This window comes from Uloborus diversus, chromosome 9 (assembly GCF_026930045.1).
Source record: "Uloborus diversus isolate 005 chromosome 9, Udiv.v.3.1, whole genome shotgun sequence".
Taxonomy (NCBI): domain Eukaryota; kingdom Metazoa; phylum Arthropoda; class Arachnida; order Araneae; family Uloboridae; genus Uloborus; species Uloborus diversus.
The window spans coordinates 88,211,668-88,231,270 of NC_072739.1; the positions used below are offsets into that span (position 1 = coordinate 88,211,668).

At 32.8% G+C, this 19,603-nt stretch overlaps 1 protein-coding gene across 1 annotated transcript in view; it reads left to right on the top strand.

Moving 5' to 3' along the window:
- Window positions 1–2,263: 2,263 nt before the first annotated feature.
- Window positions 2,264–19,603, top strand: part of LOC129230359 (uncharacterized) — an 81,808-nt gene continuing 64,468 nt past the window's right edge. The window contains exon 1 of the mRNA XM_054864757.1: window positions 2,264–2,329. Coding sequence (XP_054720732.1) covers window positions 2,264–2,329 — 66 coding nt within the window. The remainder of the gene's footprint in view (window positions 2,330–19,603) is intronic.

Sequence of the window (19,603 nt, forward strand, 5' to 3'; positions counted from 1 at the left end):
ACCAACAAAGCTTGATTAACGCAGTTGCGACACATGAAAAGCACGATAAACCCAAAGCTTTGTCAGCCGATCAAGAATTAGCAATATTTCTCCAGGCCAATCTGACAAAATATCAGTACGAGGTGATTCGACAAACACTAAAAGACCTTGGATGCCATGTTTTTCCAAGTTATAAAAAATTACTCATCTCAAAGAAGCAATGCTACCCTGATAATATGTTAATTAGTGAAACATCTGCAGCTGTCCCTTTGCAGAATTTGCTTGACCATACAGCTAAACGAATTCTGGAATAAAAACCCCTAGAAAAACTAGAAAAATTAAATGAACATGAATTAATATTGACAACGAAATGGGGATTCGACGGTGCCTCAGGTCAAAGTGAATTTGCCCAAAAATATTCGATCAGCAATAACAAAATAAGTGACTCGAATTTATTCATGACGTCCATAGTTCCTCTGAAGCTCACAATTCCAATTGATGTTGATCAAAATGGATCAATTTGGGAAAACGGCCGACCTTCTTCAACAAGACATTGCAGGCCCTTGAGATACAGCTTCCAGAAAGAGACACTTGATTTGGCACGAGATGAAAAAAAAAAAAGGGTTGAAGAAGAAATAGAGAAGTTGGAAATTACCCAAGTTGTGATCGGCATTAATGTCATCCGTATTTGACACTCGTTGGTGATGACAATGTTGGACGGCAAGGTAGCTCAAGCCATCACAAATACAAAGTCTGTAAGTGCCTGCTACATATGCAATGCTTTACCTTCGGAAATGAACGACTTAGCAAAAATCCAACAGAAACCTCTTATTGTGAATGCTCTTTAATTCGGTATCTCTCCATCACACGCCAGAATCAAGTGCATGGAATACATCCTTCACATTGCATACAACAAAAAATTCGAAAAATAGAGAATTATAAAAGACACAAGAGACATGCACGAAAACGAAAAGAAACGTATTCAACAAGAGTTTCTTGAGAAAGTCGGCATCAAAGTGGACTTTGTTAAGCAGGGTTGCGGATCTTCAAATAATGGCAACACAGCCAGACGTTTTTTCAATGATTGCAAGGTCACAAGTGCAATAACGGGAGTCGACGAAATTCTAATCCACCGGATCGCTACCATTCTTGCAGTCATAAATAGCAATGCAATGATTGACCCAGAGAAATTCCGACTATTCTCAAAAGAAACAGCAGAGCTGGCCATTGAGAAGTATTCATGGTACTACATGCCATCCACAGTACATAAGATTTTGTTACACGGTGCTGAAATAGTGCAGAAGTCAATTCTCCCAGTCGGAATATTGTCGGAAAAGGCACAAGAAAGTAGGAATAAAGATTACAAGGCATTCAGGATCACCAACTCGCGAAAAATGTCTCGTATATCCACCAACGAAGACGTGTTCCACAAGCTACTAGAGACTTCGGATCCTTTTATTACGAACATGAGACCCGAACCAAAGAAAAAGGATCTGGAAATCAGTGAGGCAGCTAAGGAACTATTAATCTAATTTCCTTGAATTTGAATTGGTATGTATTCTTTCAATTTAAGCAACTATTGACTAAGAATCTCAAACTTTATTATTTTTAAAACTCTCCGGGTCTTTAAGCTTCATTGAAGGAATCATTTTAAGCAATATTTAATTTAAATATATGCTCAAAATACTTGTTGCAACTTGTTTTTATAAGTACAACCTGTTTCGGAAATTTAAAAAAAAATTATATTTCCAATAGTCTTTCATTTCCTAATTAATTATTTAATTAACTTCAAAATGTCAATAAAAACAGGTGAACTTAATGTGTTTTTTTGTTCTTTTTTGAATGAGACCGGCCCCAGCTTTCTATGTTAACCTGTTCTCGAGATATTGAATTTTTTCCACTTTTTGGCCATTCGGCCCCACTGTGCGACATTGATCTTTATATGTGTGTGTGTGTGAATAAAAATCAAATATTGACTATTAAAAAAAACTCTTGGTAATAGTCTGTTTTGCATGTTTTTAAAATCATTTACGAAGTTTCATGACTTTATTTAAAAAATAGGAATCTTGTTACTTAACTTTTTTGCATGCAATTAAAATCGAAGATTCCCTAATTTTTCTTTAGTTTATGTAGCTAACTGACTTATTGAAATAACTTCTACTTCTGGAAGTGACGTGCAACTTAAAGGTTAAAGCACACCTTTGATGATTTCCTTCCATTAATAGAATTTCAATAAGACGCATTACGCAAAGCGAATGTTGTGATAAAAATATTTTCCTCCGCAATGTCAAGTAATATTGCTTCTCCACCAAAAAAAGAAAGAGAAAGGAAGAAGAATTTTCATGGACATGTAATTTCCGGGTCTTATTTATAGAAGGGAGAATCATCCTATAAACTTTCATTCAAGGAATAAGTTGACTGAACGAAGCGGTAAAAAACGAGATAAAAAATGACATCCAACAAATGAAAGATTTTTTATCATGCTTTTCTAATTCAGAGGAAACTCATTAGTTTTCCACAAGCGAAGTTTGTTCAATATTACTTTAACAAATTTCCCATTTTATTAGCGGTCTTTTTCGAGGCAGCATAAGTTTTATTTTCTGCATTAAAGTCAAACGGTATACGAAGGTATTTTTTTTTCTCCTAAAGCTAATATGTGCATTTTCTCCGTGCTCTTAAATTTCCTTTAGGAAGAAGAAAAGTATCTATAAGGTTTCCGAAGAAACTTGCGTTTCTGAAAAGTAAACTTTTACTCTTAAAAATGTTACTTAGAAAAATACGTCAATAGCTCGAAACCATCCGTTTTATTTTATTTTATTGAATTTATTTAGTTTTTATATTTAAAAACAATAAAAAAGACTAGAAACATTTTATTGAGTTTATATCAGTTTCGGCCTGATCAACCGAGTTGTATGTCATACAAACAATACCTTTAAAGGATTTTCAATTTTATTTTATGTTTTAAGCTACATGCTTTTCATTGTAAAAGAAAACCAAAACCATAGTACTAGGGAGCTCCACCCTAGTTCGTTTCGCTCTCCAACCCTACTTCGCTACCTGCGGTAATTGATGACTTTTATGCTTTACCCCGGAATATCTAGCCTTTAAGATTTTGAGGGGTGAGAGAGGGTAGAATCGCTTCCCTTCAATGCCCTGCATTCAACGGTAGTAGTACTGACCCTCTAGACATTGCTCGCCCGGAGGTGATACGGTTACAGAAACACGCACACATAGACTTGCACAGAAATTAAAAGTATATATTGTTAAATAACGGATATAACATCCTTTGAAATGAATCTCGGAAAAAAACAATAAAATATAACGAAATTTTCAATAAGACACGAAATTCCATTTTTTCCTAGTAATGATGGGCCATCTTTGGAGCATAGTGTTTCAGAAGTGACCCATGTGCTGAAATTGCTTGTAAAATGTGAAACATTCTTATCTGAGAACTATTTTTACTTTCTTCTATATCTAATATATAGAAGAAAGTATTGGATTCGTGCAAATTTTCGAATTTCGAATTTTGACGGATTCGAACGTTTTGAGGTGTGCTGAGTCCATTTCGACCATTTTTGGAAAATGTCTGTCTGTCTCTGTGTGTGTGTGTGTGTATGTGTGTCACGTCTGTGTGTGACCAGTTTTTTGTGGCCGCTCTACAACAAAAACTACCGCATGAATTCGAACGAAATTTAGTACACATATGTGTCCCTATGTGAACTTGTGCCCATAAGTTTTTGGCGCGAATTCCTCCAAGCGGGGGGGGGAGCAATGGGACTTTTTGAGTTACGCGTGATTGCTATTCCTCAGGAAGTAACTGGCGGAATCGAACAAAATTTGGTCCATATGTTGCCAGTAACAGGAACAGGTGCTGATTCAATTTTGGTGTCAATAACTCAAACGGGGGTTGAGCTATAGAACGTTTTTCGCCGTCAATTGTGCCTGCTGTATCTCAAGAAATAATGAACGGAATGAAAGAAAAATGTATCGGCAAGTAGCTTTTAGTGGGTATAAAAGCTGATTTTATTTTGGTGTCAACAGTTAAAAAGGGGGTAGCGCAATCACCCGTTCTTTTTTTCCATTGTGAGTCCCCTATCTCAAGAAGTAATGCTACGTTCTCGTTGAAGTTTGGAATATATGTGAATCCATATGTAAACAGGCTTTGGTTCAATTTTGACGCCAATCGCTCCAAGAGGTGTTGATTTTTTTTTTTGCGAATAAAAATAGCTTTATTAATGCAACAATAAGAAAGATAAATCGTAATAGATTGTCGTCTGCGTATTTCTCGTGATTTTAATTGTACGCAAATGATCGGAAATATTATCTCAATGATTTAAATTTTTTACTGTTGCCATCTTATGTTTGTTAACAAATAAAATATTTGTAATTAATTCAAGCAAGGCTTTTAAAATAACTTTCAATTTTCGGTCTTTGCTTTGCTTTTGCAATAATTCAGACATTGGGATGGTCGTCAAGTTTTTGCAAGTGTCATTTTGTGTTTGTTGGGAATATTGCTTCCCCGTCAAGCATGGGGAGGGATCAGAAAAAAAAAAAAGAAAAATATAGAAGAAAGTTTCGTGATGGCTACAACATACTAGTTACTTCTGGAAAAGTAAACAATGTTTGATAAAAATAATTACAAGGAACCCGCGAGGAGTAATGCTGCCATGGATTCACTTGTTCTCAATTGAAAAAAAAAAAAATCACAAAAAAATGCGTAACGCAAAACAATATAATTCAGTTTTTCTTATCTTAAAGCAGTGGCTTTCGATCGTGGTTATTCTCCTAGCATCATTGATTCAATTTATAATAAGTTAATTAATCCCTCTCATTCGGAAATGGTTTCTGCTTCCAATGCTTCGAATACTATTGTTTTGACTTATTATCCAAAAGTTAGTCATCAAGTTGCAAAGATTTTGAAGAAATTTGGTTTCGATATAGCTTTTTCTCCTGTTAATAAGATAAAATTTACAAACTTAAAGGACCCCATTGATTGCCATAGCAACTGGGGTAGTTATAGCATCTCCTGCAAGTGTGAACCTGGTTACGTTGGACAGACTAAACGTGCTCTCAAGCACCGTCTGAAAGAGCACGACAACTATGTTAAACATAAAGAACTTGCTCGTTCTTCCATCGCTCAGCATTGTTGGACTTCTGGTCACTGTTTTGATTTTTCATCTGCAAAGAATATTTGTAAATGTTCTTCGGTTTATGACCTCGATTTCTAGGAAGCTTACTATATTTGGAAAAAATCTCATTCTCTCGTTAATGATTTTTCCAGCACTCCATTTTTTCATGATATTTGGAAGCAATTTCTAGAATTGCCTTTCCTGTTTCTGGTGTCTCGCACTCTTTTTTTTTCTCCTTGGCTTCTGATTGGTTGTCTCTCCCTCTGCTTTGATCCCGGAGTGTGCATGCTGTTCGCTGATTGATTGTTTGATGCCTTGTTCCTGTATTGTTATTGGTTCGCCCTCTTTGGTATAAATACCGTTGTCCATTTGGTTGTTGTCAGTTCTCTCGCAACTTCTGGTTGTGTTGGTGAGCTTTTTGCACTGATGAAGAGGCTCCATTGTAGCCTTGAAATAGCGATGTGCTGTATTTTCTCCAATATTTGTGCTTTATTTACGTTGTTTTTTCACCTTAATCATATTGTAGCACAAAGCTTATATGATAATTTTTCATTTATAATTCAGTTGGTTCACCAAAAATTACCTTTCTTCGGGTTTTTAAAAAAACGCTTCGAGGTGCATCAGGGCTTGCTCCAAGGTGCCTGCATCTTAAACTTCGTACTCTTGGACCTTTACATCCCCCCAGGAGGCGACCGACAAACTCAAACGCAATCTTGATTTTATTCGCATGGTTTAATTTCTGGAGTAGTTACCAAAAAAATATATCGCTTAATTTACATTTGATCCTTTTTTTAGTTAAAAAGTGTAGCTTATGTTCAATCGAATTTTTCAACAGATTTCCATCCTCTTGATGAACAATGTAACAAAAATGAATATCAAACAATGTATCAATGCACAAACTAGCAATTATACGTGTTTCGAGGTTTCCAGAAACCTCCTTTTCAATGCAAAAAATTCAATGCTTATGGATGAAAGGATATCCGATAAAAGCTAACAGTTTGATTAAAAATAAGTCTTTTAAGAAACTCAGTGGTGAAAGTAGTATGTACAAGTAAACAAACTGGATACAGCCTAGTTATAAAACATACTGATAAATAATATTCGATTTTTCGAAGAAAAAAGTTGGCATTTTCCTAAAAATGAATCTCAGCCAACAGATGACAGACCTTGTATTGTGGCTCAAGATATACATGTTTCTTTTAAAGAAAATCAGTTTATCAATGGAATATTTGTCCGGTATTGCAGGAGCAGCGCATGAATGGAGCCATTCATGTCCATTCTAGTAGAACTACCGTTGCTGTGCTTGGTTTTGCATTGTTGCTTACGAAAGGCCATCCAAAGCATCCAAGCAGAAGAGTAAAAGAAGAATGAAAAAGATTCTCAGGGATAGAGGAAAATATGTACGATATACTCGTAAAAATGACTTTAGAAAGTTAATCAGATATATCATTTTTGTTCATACCATACAAGTGTGTATTGAGAAAGTGTCAAAAAACATTGACCACGTATCGTTTCTGATTTATTGAAAACTAGTGGTACCCGCACGGCTTTGCCCGTAGTAGGAAATTAAAAGGTCATTTGGTTCGCCTGTATATTTACAAATAATGGAAGATGAATTTCTCGCCAATTTGCTGTGTTCGTTTGCTCACCCATGTTATGGTTATTTGCTTGTTCACGTTATGATAATTTGGTTGTCCATGTTATGGTAATTTACTCGTCCATGTTATGATAATTTGCTCGATAAAATGTTCTTAAAATTGGAATAGAAAAGGAACAAAGTTTAATTTTCGAAAAATCGCTTCGAGGTGCTCCCTTCTATGCTACGAACTAATTTTGCGCTAAATTTCATGAAAATCGGCCGAACAGTCTAAGCGCTATGCGCGTAATAGACATCCAGAGATCCATAGAGATTTTCAGCTTTGTTATTATTAAAGATAAAGATATTCTTTTGTAGAATCACGGGTTTTCTTAAGCAAATAAAAAGCTTTTACTTCTGCAATAGATTAAAACTAGAAAAACTAGTAGGGTTGATTGGGGTAAGTGGGTCACCCCCCCTAAAACTGAAATATGGATTAAGTTGTCAAACGTTTTTGCAATGATCATGTTAAATTTCATCACAGTGATTGGTTTTGCACATATTTGGGTTTCGTGTAATTTTTTTCTAGGTCATAGTACTCTTAAATAAATGAATAAAAAAAAAATTCTCAATTTTTTTTACGAGTTCAAGCAACATTTTTCAAAAAAGCGTTTCTAGGTCAGTTTTCATTATTTTTTTATGATATTTAATTTTTCACGTCTAATTTAACTTAAAGTTCATACAGCACCAAGAACTTTTGTATAATATATTATTAATAAGTGTTTAAAAGGAGGGGTCCCACTTATCCTGGACATTTTTGCTATAAGGGGTAAGTGGGTCCCCTTATTATGGGGTAAGTGGGTTCTCTCACTATTTGGTAAGTGGGTCCCCCTATAATAATGGGGATTTTAAAATCAAAAGCAACCCTAATTAAATATTTGTATTAGTGAAATACAAGACAACTATGATGATTTAGTAGGAGTAGATAGTTTAGCTACAAAACTGCTAAAGCTGGTGATCATGTATTTGTGAAACATACATGAAAGAAAATGATTAAGATTTAAGTAGATCTAATGGTGGAAGCTGATGATACATTTTCAAAAATACTGTTGAATTTGCAAGAAAAATAGAAATACTGACACTTTTTATTGACATAGTGCAGATGATGTTGGAATAAATACTGAGGATAAAGCGATAAAGGTTCTTCCGTAGCTAACTTTACATAGACGCAACCATTTAGGGTTTCCAATTTCTATTTCAAGTTATAGTTCTGGCTAATTTACTTAAATTGATCTTAATCAACTGTATTACGTTCATTGAACACACCTTTATATGTAAAAGTAAAATATATACCTGTAGGCTTTCAATAAATTTCACAAAATGAAATTGTTTTGTTTTTCGTCTTAAAATTTTCCGTGTACAGATTTAAAAGACAGTAAATATCTCATAAATGGATGCATTTAAAAACAAATAAATTATTTCAAACATAAATTTTTAACATTTTAACCTGGTTTCTAGAAATAAAATATGCCTCATTTATCTGAAGAAATAGATGCGTAAAAAATAAATAAAACCTACAAAGTAGTAGCACTTTTAAACAAAGCATCTAATATATTTTGTTTCATTAAAAAAATCTTTAATCACTTTCGAGAAGGAAAAGAAAAAAAAAACAGAATTAAAAATAATCGCATCAAAATATGTACATTATATCAACTAACAAAATGTTTCAGCTTGTTCAATTGGAATGTTATTTAAAGTTTAAATCTTCGCTCATGTGTTTATTTCGGCAAAACTTTTCAAAATCATAGAAATTTAATGTCCTTTACCCTTCAAGCAGTTTGTATTTTTCGGAACTTTTACTTTCGTTCAACTTTGACACAACTGTTCGGCACAGTATAGCTTTTTAAGACTTTTACGCCACGAAATCCAACAGAACAAAAAAAACACCAAATAATTCAGAGCTATATATTAAAGGTGCTTTTTTTTTTCTTAAATAAAGGCTATTCTAAACCAGTGACCAACGAAATTGTGTCATTAAATTTGGCGAAAACAACTTTTTCTGTATCGTCAAAACTATTTTTAAAGCGATTTAATTCTTCTTCAGATAATGATTAATTCTTTATAACATATTTTAGAAATAATTAAAAATATTTTTATCACATCGTCAGCATGTTTTATTCCCGTCTAACAATATTGAACATGACATAAAATTTTCTCGGGTCATTTCATTGTTTCAAAACTTTTTTTTTTTTTGCCTGTAAATAAAATGCTATGACATCTTATGAATATTTCCAAGTCTGATAACGGTTAGGTCATTATAACATTTAGAATAAAAAATAGCTTGTTATTGTTATATTTTATAAAATAAAAGACAAGCAGTAAACAATGTAAAAAAAAAACTTTCAATTAATAACTGAAAGCAGTCATATACTTTAATAGGATAAAAGCACAATTATACAAGAAAAACGATTTGACAGTTTGAAGAATAAATAAAGGAGAAATAGTGAAAAATATTTTTACTAAATGTCAACTACAAAGTATTCTAAAGAGGTTTTAACCCATCAAGAGTTTTATAAAAACGTTTTAACACAAAGAATAAACATTAGTAGAAAATTAATTATGATACTGAAATTTAAAATAAAAAGGGAGAAAATTAAAGTTTTCGTAATATTTTTAAAAAATGTAATATAGGAAGTACAATAGATAACTAAAAACACAGCGTCTTAATTTGAAAGCTGAGTTAGTGAATAAAGTAATACACATTAAAATAATTAGTAATGAAGTTTTTGTAGTAAAAGTATTTAATGAATTCAAAAGAAGAAATATTTGTTTCACTTTGGCAAGCTATTTATTCACATAGTGAATAGAAAGTTTAAACGATAACCAATAATGTTTTGTAAACATTAATAGTGGTTAAAGAAAAAACTTAAGCCAAAAGTACTGAAATAATTTGAAATAAGAAAGTATATAAAATTATTTTCACCTTAAACATATTTTACCCATTGGCTTATTCCTTTGTGACTGTAGCCGTACGACTCGTAGTGATGTGTCTGCAGCTTTGCTGTGACAAGTGCAATCAGGATAGCTAGTGAGGTTAAAATTCTTTTACCAAAAACTAGATTGAACAAGGAATGGTTTGAATTGTTTAATATTACTTTTAGGACAATTTTAATGGCGTTACGCACCTTTCATAGGCGCGTACATTTACCTCCAGGGCGGTCATTAAGGGTGGGTCAGGGGGTCAGGACTTCCCTCCCCGGCGTTGAAAAATTATTTTCTATTTAAAAGGGAGTGAGTATTGATGTTTTCTTATAATTTTTACACTAGTGTACACACTTTGGCTCTCCGCTGGAAAAATTCGACATGACGGGCCTGTTCCCCTCGAACTATTTTTTCAGTTGGTGGATTTCCTATTTTCGCATAGTTAATAATATATTTAAAAGTATAAATAGTTAGAGTCTGAGGAAGAAATCACATAAGACATCTGTTAATCAAATATTTACTTATTTTGTTTATTTATCAGCATTAAATGTGGCCAATAAATTAGGAAGACGTTTTGTTTATTTAAACTAAGTTTGCGGAATTTCGTGAAATAAAATAATAATAAAATTTTTCTTTGGTAATTATAATGATTATGACTAATATACGAAAGTTTCCTGACTGAACTATATCAGGTAATGTAACTACTAGCAAAAAAAGGCAGTTAAAAAAACTGAAATCATCGCAATTGGTGTAGTTTCAACGTTTTTTTTCCTTCACTTTTCATCCGATCTGTATAAAAGTAATCAAAATAAATGCTAGGCATTTTTATCAAGTTGTACAATAGGAAATAATACCTTTTACTTGGAGAAAATAATATTACTCAGGACCAAATATAGAGAGCATTTCTGGACAAAAAAAAAGGGGGGGGGGAGGAAATGCACTTGTGTGGAGGAAGAAAAGCACTACTGCATAATTTCTTTTTTAGAATAGCTCAAGGGTTCCATTTTCGCAGCAGACAGTTGCAAATGTTCTTTATGTCAGTTCTTGAAGCATTTTTCTGTGCCCAATTACTGCTACGTCAACGGTTCTAATCTTACACCTATCATAAGTAATCGAAGAATAATGAAGAGCGGAAAAGTTTTGACTGAGAAATAAGAAAAGTGGAAATCTTTTAATTAAAGAAATAAGAAATTCCGTCTTGAACTAAACGAGTGTGTTTTCCGGTTACACTAACATTGATTTTCTGGCATCAGACTAATATCCTTTTAATTTGCTAAAGTTGAATGCTATGTTAAACCTACCCTAACTATTAAATCTGGTTTCTAAAAACAAATATGCCTCTTTCACGCAAAAAGAAAAACAGAAACTATTTCAAGATGTAAAATTAAAATCAAATTGATAGACTTTTTTTTTCAGTAAAATTCAACCGTTAATGACCCTTTTAGATTGATCCCTTAAGAATTCCAGATTTTAAATTAATGAAAGTAAAAATGGCGAGCCCAAGTTTAAGGCTTCAGAAATAAGTGTCGAATTTTCTACGACCAGGTTTAAAATGTTTGGTGAACAGTTTTTATCAATTTCATATCTACCAATTCGCAACGTCAATAAACTATAGGAGGCGCTACAGCCACTGTCTAATGGCGGATGAAAAAGGTAAAACAAACAAATGCCGTAACTTATAACTTGCTTTGCCGCTTAATGAATGACAGTAATCTTTCATCGTGTTTGTGGGAAGCTTACTTTTCTATTCTTCTGAAATTACATTACATCATGAACTGTCTGTAGCCAGTAATTTACCCCAAAGAAAACACGTGGAATGGAATGTTTTACCTTTTTCTTTAGTATTGTTAATCACCGCAAGGTAGCGTATTCGAGCTCTGGAGTTGCGAATAAAATAAAGAGGTATTTCCGGTTGAAGAGTCATCTCATCCAGAAATGATCTTCAAGAATTCGGAACTCCAGCGCTCGAATATGCTACCTTGCGGTGATTTACAAAACTGCCGATGAAACTAAAACATTGCCACGTTGCGTTCCACGTGTGTCTGTTGACGTAAACACAGGCAGTTTGTTCTGAGTATTTATTAACGCAATCGATGAGTCTTAGTTTGCTTTCAGCTACAGAAATTAATTCGTCCCTTAGTAGTATTCTCGAGCTTCTCAAAATAATGTTAGTTTTCCTTATTTCCTTCTAAAATATGAGTTGATTGAAAATGGTGAAAGCGAAAACTGGATTAACAAACTTGGATAACGTTATACAAGGTAAAAATTTTTATTGTTTGTATGAATTTGTAAGAATATGATTTTTTTTAAATCTTAAATTAATTTAACTAACCATCTTTTACAGCAGCATTTAGTTGGAATGGACAGTATGCAAAATATTTTCTTGAATATATTATCGTAGAACAAAATGAAAAATGTTTCACCGAGAAAGAATTTACTTTATTCCTTTTATTCTCAGCTGAAAGGTTTCGCCAAATTTGTTTAGGGTTATAGTTTTAGTATTGTGCGAGCAAAGTAGCCTTGGCGAGATTTTGCGTTTTTAGTTAAACCATTTTTAATTTTTATCATGAGTGGAATAAAATGGTAGTAAGATTACAGAATTCGATAAGTAAAAAGAAATAATGGTCAATCAACTGAAAAGAAAACTACCACCATATATCCGTAAGAATTCTGTAGATGATTTGCATAACTTGACATAAATAAATCGTAACTCAGAAATTAGAAAAATCGAAACAGAAAAATTTTAAATTAACCGATTCGGGAATTCGAGAGAAATAAATCAGCAACAAATGCTAAACAATAAGCGCTAGCCAAGCAAGGCAAAGAAGTATCATCTTCTTTCGATAATAATTTGTAATGTCATATTGAATTTTCTAGCATTAATTTTTGTTCTTGTCCGGCCACAATTATTATTTAGTTTTATCAAGAATTGATAAATATCGAATTCAACATCGTGGAAATAGCTGCTTAGAACTACGAACTACGTAGTTTGCATTAATCTTTGACGTTTAGTAATGCTTCTTGAATTCTCATTTCTTTCTACGTGGGCCAGAATATCCACAAGACTTTGAAAATTAATTTAAGAAGAATAAAGCGAAAAATATCATACATACGAACAAAAATCACAACACTTTTAGCATTTTCTTCGTTACCACATGCGTTTGTTTTAGTTTTTAAGTCGGCCATTAGACAGTGACTGCTGTGCCCCCTATAGTTCGTTGGAGTTGCGAATAACTAGTATGTTGTGGCCATCACGAAACTTTCTTCTATATTTTTCTTATAATTCTGATCCCTCCCTATGCTTGACGAGGAATCAATATTCCCAACAAAAACAAAATTATGCAAGTAAAAACTTCACGACCGTCCCAATGTGTGAATTATTGCAAAAGCAAAGCAAAGAGCGAACATTGAACGCTATTCTAATAGCCTTGCTTGAATTAATTACAAATATTTTATTTAATAACAAACATAAGATGGCAACAGTTAAAAAATTTAAATCATTGAGATAATATTTCCGATCATTTCAATGCAATTAAAATCACGAGAAATACGCAGACGACAGTCTAATACGATTTATCTTTCTTATTGTTGCATTAATAAAGCCATTTTTATTCGGAAAAAAAAAATCAGGCCCTCTTAGAGCGATTGGCGCCAAAATTGAACCAACGCCTGTTTACATATGGATTTACATTTATTCCAAATTTCATCTAGAACGTAGCATTACTTCTTGAGATAGCACTCACAATGGAAAAAAAAAAGAACGTTTGATTGCACTACCCCCTTTTCAGCTGTTGACACCAAAATAGAATCAGCTCTTATACCCTTTAAGGGCTACTTGTCGATGAATTTTTGTTCGATTCCGTTAATTTTTTCTTGAGATACAGCAGTCACAATTGACGACAAAAAACGTTCTATAGCTCAACCCCCGTTTGAGCTATTAATACCAAAATTGAATCAGCAACTGTTCCTGTTAGTGGCAACATATGGACTAAATTTTGTTTCGTTCCGCCAGTTACTTCCTGGGGAATAGCAGGTACGCATAACTCAAGAAACGTCCTATTGCTCAACTCCCCTTGGAGGAATTTGCGCCAAAAACCAATGGGCACAATTTCACATAGTGGCACATATGTGTATTTAATTTCGTTCGATTTCATGCGGTAGTATTTGCTGTAGAGCGGCCACAAAAAACTGGTCACACACATACGTGACACACACACACACACAGACAGACATGCAGAAATTTTCCAAAAATGGTCGAAATGGACTCAGCACTCCTCAAAACGTTCAAACTCGTCGAAATTCGAAAATTTGCACGAATCCAATACATTCTTCTATATATTAGATGTAGAAGAAAGTAAAAATCGCGTCAAAAAATGCAGTTCATCTTACCAAAATCTTAAAACGAGCTTATTTTCCTTTTTTTTTTCATTTTTTGATTGACAACATTATTGCTATGTTGGAATATAACAGTTATTTAGTCTAAGGTTGTCATGAGATTTCTCTCCAAATAAAGAAACGGTTGTCGCCAACAGCAATCACTGAAATGAAACTATCTTTTGCAATGAGATCTTAAAGCTGCCTATAAATGTTATTCCGAGGCAGCTATTGTCTTGCTTCAAATTGCATAGGCAGAAATAATATTGATAACTAATTTCATCTACGGATTCATCTTCATACTAACAATTGTTTGTGTGCAACGACATAAAACTGACACTTAACTTAAAGTTACATTTAAATGTTTTTTACAGAAGTAGCAGATTGTTGCATTCGATAAAATAAAATTATAATATTTATTTTAATTCATTAATTAAAAATATAAATTAATACATAAAACTAAATTGTGTGTCCTCTTCTTTGTGAAGGTTCTGATTTTCAAACCATTGACATGAAATAGGCAAAGTAAGGGAATGTGGGGCAAAGTGAAATGGTGAAATATTTACTCTGTTATTAGCGCCACCAATCTAGTAAAATTTTAAAAATGTAGTGCCACATGGAGTCCCATCTAGTCATAAAAAAGTTAACTCAGAATATCAAAGCATATAATAATACAAGCAGTTTTCAAAAATGGATGCTCATATTGTAATGTTTTGTCGTAAGTCAAAAATTTATTTTGTTATTATAAAATGATAAAGCTCTCGTTATCAACATTTTTCAATATTATTTGGGACCTACTAATATTCGGTGCAATATTTGTTTGTTTGATATTAAACTTATTTATAATTTAAATGTTCTGTACAATTAGTCAAGTGCATGCTAGGCAAAGTGGATGGGGCAAAATAGATTGTTTCATTTCGTTCACTTATTCTTTGCGTTCTGTACGTGTGTTCTGCTCTTACGTATTCATTTCCTAATTGATTCACCTTCATTCCTTCATTAAATAATTCACTTATTTATTCATTCATTGACTTATTATCTTATTCATTCACTATTTTGCTCACTCATTTATTAGTTTTCTTATAGTAATAAATATTTTTGTTTATTCATTTAGTGTTTTATTATGTATTTATTTATTTATTCATTTATTGTTTCATCATTTATTCCTTTATTTATTTCTTCATTCCTCTGATCAAAAATACTTGTGATAATCAAATAGACAATAGTTCATTAGAAAAGTATTTTATTTTTCACTTTGCACACTGCAAAAGTGAAAATTTCCACTTTTTTAAAAAATTTTCGGCCAGGGATAAAAAATCACGTTTCAACGCAAGTTTTAATATCAAAAAGATTTTTTTTCCTTACGTACTGTAATTTTCAAAACAAATTTTCAATTTCTTCATTTTGAAAAAAGTAAGTTATTTTAACTATTTCATTTCCCCATTTACCCCGACATCTGCTCTAAGGTTCAATCATTTTTGTTATTGCTACTTTTTTAGTCAGAATTTGAATACAAATTGCCACAATTTTGTAACTAACTTTGTTATGTAGCCAAGTATATATATGTAATTAAAGAGCTCAAATAGAAATACGAACAATTTATCACTGATTTTCTGGATAAGGTGGGTTCAAGAACAAAATTATTCAAAAAAGGGGCTCAAAAAATCAATTAGAAAAGGTTTCACTCGAAGTGAAGAAGTTTTATATTACTTATCGGTTCTTCCTTACAAATGCTTTAAAAATCATGCTTTTTCCTTTCCATGCTTAATGGTTTCAGAGAATCCAGAATTTGATTATTTGCTAAACTTTTTTTATTGAATGATATCCTCATATATATATATATATATATATATATATATATATATATATATATAGCCAAAAACACTGATTGAGTAACGCTGATGTCACCAACAATGAAACTCGCGTCACAACATGCGTAACGGCATTATTTCATTCGGGAAGCACCAAACATTCAGTAAGTTATTTATAATTTAATAATATTTTTTGGAAATGTTTGACATGCAGGGAAATGCTTTATTTTGACAAGGCTGAACTGGATCCGGTATCTTAACTGTTTTACTAGTAAGACTCATTTTAGGAGAATGAAGAAAGGAAAAAGTGATTAACTATGAACGCTAGCTGCTGGAGTTTAGGGTTAATCCACTGGAGTTCGGGTAAAAATTTCAACGATCAAAATATCACCAAACCCAAACAAGCAATTGCTTCATTCAAATGTAGAAGCAATTTTTGCCCGTCATACTTTGACGAGCGATTCTTTAGTGTATAGATAATAGGACGTAACGGGATATAGGATGTAACGGACATTTCTATAAATTAATTGCTAGTTTATACACTTCGTAAAAGCTCATTGTAAGCAAATAACGAATACGAAAGAAACTAATGAAAAACAAGCATGCATTAAGGGGTTATCCACAAATAATGTCGCACTTTGAGTGGGGGACGAATGATAACGAAATTAAGAGTTTGTGGCGTCGATTTTCACCCGTCATACCTTGACGAGTGATTTTATAGTTTTTAAAATAGTTTTTAAAAATCTTGCTTTATTTTTCCAGCTCAACTAGTGATTGCAATACCGGTATACCAGAATACCGAATACCTTTATTTTGAGTTGTTTTGCAGTTTCGTAATACCAGTATTTGCTGAGGTAAAATACCGGTATTTTCAGTATTAGCTGAAAATAATAAATAATTTTTAATTAAAGAGTTTCCAATTTAACTTGTTAGATGTCTACTGCTGTTTTAAATGAACATCTCTTTTTCAATGAGACACTACCAAAATCAATCTATTGATCTATAAAATTGGCTTAAAAAGCACAAATTAATAGAATATCAATAAATAAAAGAAGCAAAAGGACTGCAAAATGATATTTTCATCACTAAATGGTGTGATGAATCACATTCTTTGTCAATTTATGTGCACAACGTTTTTATTTTTTTCATTTCCTTGGTCACTCACTTTCAGTTTCGGGAAAGTTAATTTTAAGTGTAATAACAAATGGATTTGTGGCATGAATAATTTATTTCAGTCATCAAACATGCAGCAATACTTTACGATTATGTTTTCAAATGTATTTGTCTCAAGCGTACTGAATTTTGAGAAAAACTTTCCGTATTACTACAACCAATGGTAATTTGTTGTGACCCGGTATTAGCGTAGTGTCCTGTCTCGCTATTTAGCTTCATGCATGCATAACATAATACTGAGCAATTATATAGAGCCTTAAAAATTTGCATATAGAAAAGGCATAATCAACAGTAACATATTTTAGGTATATACACAATTGTAAATAATTCTGAAAAGAAAACGAATACAAATAAATAATAAAAAAAAAAAACAACTAACAGAAGATCAAATTTAGTTAAGTTCATCTTAAATTTTAGTAGGGCTAAGTAATTTTTTAAGAGTTAATAAAAAAATAAACACAAAGCTATCCTGATCAAGAAGATGATGTTAATGTTGAAAAGGAATTCTTTCGGGGGGGGGGGGAAGATGCATTACAACTATAATAATGATAAAAAATAACTACACATAAAGCAGAAATACACACACAAAGATGTATCCTAAATCGACACGTAAGAGACACATTTGAAAATGAATGACTTCTAGGCAATTAGAGGAGGTGTATCGCGCATTATCAACAGTACCACCGACCTGTGGGATCTCAGAGAGTATTTTCAGCTGCAGGAAATTTAAGAGCCAGACCGATGCAACTCCAAAAATTAAGATTCTCAGTTTATTGGTGCATTGTATGTAGAATTCTATTCCGTATTGCGCCATGTGAACGTAATTTTGAAAAAAAAAAGAAAAAAAAAAGCTTTAAATAATGATCATCGTCAAAAAAGCGCACGTTGCACCAGACAAGCTTTTTTCTTTTCTCCTGTAAAATCGCGATTTTGTTTCTTACGTTGTTCTGACTCTGAGGTAGATTTGCTTACTAAAATGACTTTCAGTCTTAGGGACAATTCAATAGATGGATTATGCATCTTACTATTGTTGATTTTTAATGGAGGACATTTGTTCTTCTTTTTTCATATTAGCTCAGAATTAGGTTTTTTCATAAATAATGCACTTTTTTCACAAAATTATGAAATATGAAAACAAAATAAATATGCTGTTGATCATTTCTTGAGAAATATCTAATACCGGTATTCCGGTATTATGATTTTACTTCCTTTTACAAAAAAGGAAGTATTGTATTCACGAAAAAAAATTCACTCAAAAATCGGCTTTAATTTCCATTTTGGTCACCCCCGAATGAATGCTGAGATTTTTTTTCGACCCGACTACACGTGGATGCATGCCTAGGAACGTACAGACATCCGAAATATCCATTTTGACGATCCCCGAGTTAATTACAAACAGTTTTCTCGTGACGTCCGTATGTACGTATGTATGTGCGTATGTGTGTATGTATCTAGCATAACTTAAAAACGGTATGTCCTAGAAAGGTGAAATTTGGTACGTAGACTCCTAGTGGAGCCTAGTTGTGCACCTTTTCTTTTGGTTGCATTCGGATGTTCCTAAGGTTGTCTTTTACACCTTTTGGACGGGGGGAATCATTGTTAATTTCAATGCTAACTCAAGTGGTGTTGTAATTTGTCAAACACTTGGCGATATATCGCCAAGCCTTTGGCCGCGAAGTTTTGTTGCCAGCTTGGCGAAAAATTTGGCAATTTTTTTTATTTTTAATTTTTAAGTCTGGTTTTAATTAGGCCAATGTTGGTAATGTTTAAAGAGTTAATTACTGAATCACATTCAAATTGCCAATAATGGGGAAATAAATCTGTGTAAAACGTTATTTTGCTTCGGTTTGCAAGAAATTAGGGGTGAAAATTTTTATTGTTTCCTTGCTTACTCCGAGGCGCTATTTTCATTAAATTGGCGTAAAAGGAAGTCATGTGATGCACACATCAGCTCGTTTAAATACCGAATACCGGTATTGCATTTTTGGTCCACTATTACAATCCCTAAGCATGTGCTACCTTGCTATTTCTTCATTGTTATTTTATTACGCAGTAGGGTTTCGTGATATCTGCCAAATTACCGTTTTAGTGTCTAGTATGTTTTTGCAAAGTACTCTTGTGTGAAATACGGTGAAACAACTTAGCTTTTACTCTCAAAAGCCTTCTCGCACGAATCTGTTAACAATGGGACATCGCGAGTGAGACATACGAGAATCCTAAGAACAGTGTCGAACAGAGCTTTAATGCATCGTAAATAAAGTTCAAAAAAGAAAATCACAACTTGAAGTTGTAAAGTAAGTCATCGCTTGTTGAGGGATGCTATATTTGCCTATCAAATTGTGTTTGCTTAAAATTTGATTTAGAGGGATCTGAATTGCATTTTTTCCCCTTAATTTGAAAAACTATGATAGAGAGCATTTTAAATCCCCGACTCAACAAGGAAGGATCCACAAAGTTTATCTTAATATCAGGTCGTTAATCAGGTCATTTTTTAAAAAGTCTAATGAGTTCTTATAACCACAATTTATTAATCATTAAAGACAACGTCATTAAAACTATGACATAAATATAAAGATTCA